General features: G+C 42.9%; 1 protein-coding gene across 2 annotated transcripts; it reads left to right on the forward strand.

Annotated features, from left to right (window-relative positions):
• The first annotated feature begins 603 nt into the window (after positions 1-603).
• LOC148387893 (uncharacterized) lies at positions 604-2,006 on the forward strand. Of its 2 annotated transcripts, none has more exons than XM_088397008.1 (3): positions 604-723; positions 844-1,093; positions 1,257-2,006. In XM_088397008.1, exons 1-3 carry the CDS (start codon positions 681-683, stop codon positions 1,426-1,428), a joined length of 465 nt encoding a protein of 154 aa, XP_088253134.1. In that variant the 5' UTR covers positions 604-680; the 3' UTR covers positions 1,429-2,006. The 2 variants fall into 2 exon arrangements, with proteins under 2 accessions (XP_088253134.1, XP_088253135.1); XM_088397009.1 differs by having other exon boundaries at positions 645-723; positions 859-1,093.
• The last annotated feature ends 2,238 nt before the right edge of the window (positions 2,007-4,244 follow it).

Here is a 4,244-nt window from a genome sequence, read left to right on the forward strand (position 1 = left end):
GTATTTTCTCTTATGCTGCTGTGAATTGTGGTTTGAGTAAATAATAGAAGCCTGTCCTTTGCATACTATTTCCAACATTTCCTATCCATTCTAATGTAGTGCACACCATCATTTGGAGGGCTAGTGATGTGCAGCCAGCCCATCTAAGCTTACACCCTGGGCTGGCTGACAGTCCAAAATTGGTCCATTTTTAACAGGGAGTGATCATTTCTTTACTCCTCATTAGGTGCCCATTTTTGTAGGACAAGCACTTTGCATAGTGTTGAGTTTTGTATCCAGATGCAATTCAAACTAAAACAGAAATATTAACTTCAGATAAGCTCCACCAGGAAGTTTGCATTGTTTCAGCAACAACACTGGACTCAGGAAATAGCATGCAAGAGAAGTCAGTTCAAGAAGCTAATGGCTCAAAACATCATTTTTGTCATGCGTTCATTATTGTTATCAGTGGCTAAATTGGAAACTTTTAAATCATTCAACTTAAATAATACATAAGCCAATCGTCACCCAAATTTCGATCGTAAAACTCAATGTTTGCTATTGTGATGTATATTGTAACGTTGGAGTACCGAAAAGTTGGATTTTGTGATGTGACAGATATTGTCCACAAGGTGGCAGACAAAACCCCGGAGGCTGCAACTGCGCATGCTTTTGCGCATGTGCAGACTATTGCCGACAACATGGCGGTCTTCGGGACAGTACTCGTTGGCGCAGCTTGCAAAGGCAAACAACATTTCATGTTACTTTCAGACGTCGACACTCACACACATATAATTGACGATATATGAGATACGAGATACTCCACGATTATCATTTGTCACTTTTTTACCCTTTTATGAACAGTTCAGTGTTGTGCAGGTGCAGCCCTCGTTCCTGGAGGTCGGTGGTTAGTGACGAGATACCTTTCAGCGACACTTGGCCCGTGTTTGAGGCTGTCAGTGCCGGCTGCATCGCTCTGCACTCGTGGGACGGAGCCACAGAGAAGCCGAAAGGATAGTGGAGTGGCTGGGGAAGAGGAAAGGGAAAGTGAGGGTCCCGAGTACATTCCCCTTAAAAAGGCGAAAAATCCCATGATGAAGATTGGGTATGCATGGTGAGTTAGTTTTGTGTGCATGTCAAGTAGTATCAAGTTCCACACAGTACACCACTTGACTGTAGCTAAATACATGCTGACGCTTGGTTTCCTCGATTTGATTTTGTCACACATTGTCCTTATCATGGAGCAACATGCGTTTTCTCTCTTGCTTCTGTCTCAGGATGATAGGCCTCCCCACTGGTATTATTGGCTTTCTGCTGGCCAAAAGGCAAGTGGACAAGAACCGTTTAAAGCAGCTAAAAGTTCGACAGAGGATACGGAGCTCCAACGAGGGCGACTACGAAGGGAGCCGCTATCGCCATGCTGCAGAGACTGTTAAAGTTGACCAATAATGCCTGTACTACATCCTGGGACCTCCTGACGGAATAACCTGAATAACTCCGTCCTGCAAATTCAGTTGATCGCCTGAACGGATCAGTGAGGGAACCAATCCTGACTTTCCCGTTCGGGTGAACTGCCTTCCTTCCCGTGCATCAATGGCTCAGTGAGTCAGTGAAGGTATTGCGTTTCCCTCCTAGCGTCAACTATGTAAGTCAGAATGTCCATTTACGATTTGCCAAGGAAAGAAAGAACCACTCGCTGAAACACCACTTCTTTTATGCACGTTTTCTCCAAGCTAACGGCTAACTTTATTGCATGAAGGGATGCGCCGTTATGCAACAACGGGAAGATAGATGATGCTTCTCTTTGGGTCATCTTGATTTTACAACACTCGTAGTAGTTTTTAAATAATGTGTATGCATATATACGCCTAAATATTCTTATCCAATATATCAACTGCAATTTCACATTGGATTGCTGGTTTGAAATTTACTTTTATTATTATTATTTTAACAAACATTTATGTTAAAACTTGTCTGGTGTTTTATTCCTTGTTTTTATATTCTCCAATTAAAACATAAAAATCAGACATTTGGTTAACTGCTTTATATGACTACATGACCTGTGTAGGTACACCTCATGGACACTTCGATAGGTACACTACACCAGTGTTTCCCAACCTTTTTTCATTCACGGCACACCTTTTCATTGGAAAAAATCTCGAGGCACACCACCAACAAACATCTGTTAAGTGTTACACCAGCTTCCATATTAAAATCAGTTCTATTACAACAAAAGACGTAAAGTTCTATTCCTGTATATGTATGGAGAGTAGAATAATTGAATAAAATATACTTTAAATTGTATTTCTTTTGCAAATGAAAGTGACAGTTTTTGAAAAAAGGTTTTAGACTAAGGAATAAAATATTGAACACCAACTCATATAACAATGTAAATGACATATATATACATATTGTCTGGTGTTTTATTCCTTGTTTTTATTTTTGGGGGCATGAAAACAAAAATGTGACATTTGGTTTACTGCTTTATATGACAATACGTGTAGGTACACCTCATGGACATTTCAATAGGTACACTCCACGAGGTAAGAAAAATAAAATAAAATAAATAAAGGGTTAATTGCACGGTAGAAGCACATTTAGTTACGTTCTCACACCTGGGTTTGAACCAAGTTCTTCCCGAACATAAGCCCATGTTATTCACCAGTCGACTATTTCGACCTGGCAGATAATGGTCGTCTGCACTGTTTTGTACTAGTGATGTGCATTCCAGTTCTCAAGTGAACTGAATCTTTAGAACCGGTTCACTCACCCTAACCTCCTGATTGGCTGTTTGATGTGTGACGTCATTTGGACACTCCATTAGGTACACCGCCCTTTTCAAGTGTACCTAATAACAGGCCACTTTATGAGGGAAATGTCATGGTCAAAGGTCACAGGTGTCAAGCTCTAGTCCTCGGGGCCGCGTTCCAACATGTTTCCCAAGATTCCCTCGTTAAGTGCAGGTGCGTGAAAAGTCGTGTCATCGTGTTTGTCGTATCATTGTGTGTGTGTGTGTGTGTGTGTGTGTGTGTGCGTGTGTGCGTGTGTGTGTGTGTGTGCGTGCGTGTGTGTGTGTGTGTGTATCACAACTGCAGTGTAGTGTTGGCTCGTGAGTGAACGATGGGTTCAAAAGAACGAATGTTTTCAGTGAACGAGAGTGAACGAAAAGATCTAAAGATCTTTGTAGCCATGAGGGAAAAACTTGTTTGGACCCGTTTGAAAATCATTGATTTGATATGACTCAAGAATTGTCTCTGTGCAACGGTGTGGTGTTTCTTAGCAACTGACTTGAAAATGAGTTCACGGGAGCACTGCAACGGCGGCAGAATTTCTGCAAGAACAATTCATTTTAGGATGAACTCTCGATACAAATATTTTCATTTGATTGAAGGCAATGGCGTTAACCACTCGACCAGAGCCTGCTCGGAAACCAAAGGAGATTTGGTCATATTGATAGGGTATCCTCCATCCGAACATGTTCGGTGTTGAAAGTTTCAACGGATAGTCCGAAGCAACCCTTTCCACAGTAGTCACCATGACAGGCGACCACCTGGTGGCGTCAGTGTGCCGAGCGCCGTTGGACGATCAGGAGAAGAAGATTTGAATCGACGGATGTGACGTCAGGTCTTTATGTCAATTGAAGACAGGTGTGCTCGCTCAAGGGGAGTTATCATATGCAGGTGCCACCGAGCGCGGGCCGGCGGCGGACGGTTTCTCAGGTAAGCGAGCATGCTAGCAAATGTTTGTCGTCTCCTGCCGTTTTTCACGACGGACGCCGTGTTTGTTGCACGATTGGCACGCTTTGTTGCCTTTTCTCACAAGCCGTTTTGTTTTGTTTTGTTTGTCGCAGGACTCGTGACTCGGCCACGTCACGTCCACCTGGAGGTAAATTGTAGGCCGCAGGCCATTTAGCCCGTGAGCAAATGTTTGCAGTTAATTACGATGCCATTTATTATTTCTTGCAGGATTTTCGCTGTCTAGGGAGTGCTTGAGGTTTCGGCACGGCACGGCACGCCACAATCCACTTTGCGTCGCGTCGTTGCGCGTTTTGGTGGTATTTTAAATGTCTTTCGCGGTTGTTTTTCTAGTGCTGGCCAGCATTTTTTCATTCGTATGTCTATAGAAGGTTCGTAAATGACGCCGCCGATAAGCGCGCGTTTGTCTGACTATAGGAAATGTTAGTTTGACTCTAGTCAACTAAACCATTTTTAATTATTTTATATGATCCGTGTGCCATTTCCGTGTCATGCAAACTGCTGGTGAAT

This window comes from Syngnathus floridae, chromosome 14 (assembly GCF_059516105.1).
Source record: "Syngnathus floridae isolate MCC-2025c chromosome 14, RoL_Sflo_1.0, whole genome shotgun sequence".
Taxonomy (NCBI): domain Eukaryota; kingdom Metazoa; phylum Chordata; class Actinopteri; order Syngnathiformes; family Syngnathidae; genus Syngnathus; species Syngnathus floridae.

What these genes read in the sequence shown, in the direction of transcription:
- LOC148387893 (XM_088397008.1), top strand. Translation starts at nt 681, where the DNA reads ATGGCGGTCTTCGGGACAGTACTCGTTGGCGCAGCTTGCAAAG. An exon ending in CGTTGGCGCAGCTTGCAAAG is followed by an intron (nt 724 to 843) that starts GCAAACAACATT and finishes TTTTATGAACAG; the next exon opens with TTCAGTGTTGTGCAGGTGCA. An exon ending in ATGAAGATTGGGTATGCATG is followed by an intron (nt 1,094 to 1,256) that starts GTGAGTTAGTTT and finishes CTTCTGTCTCAG; the next exon opens with GATGATAGGCCTCCCCACTG.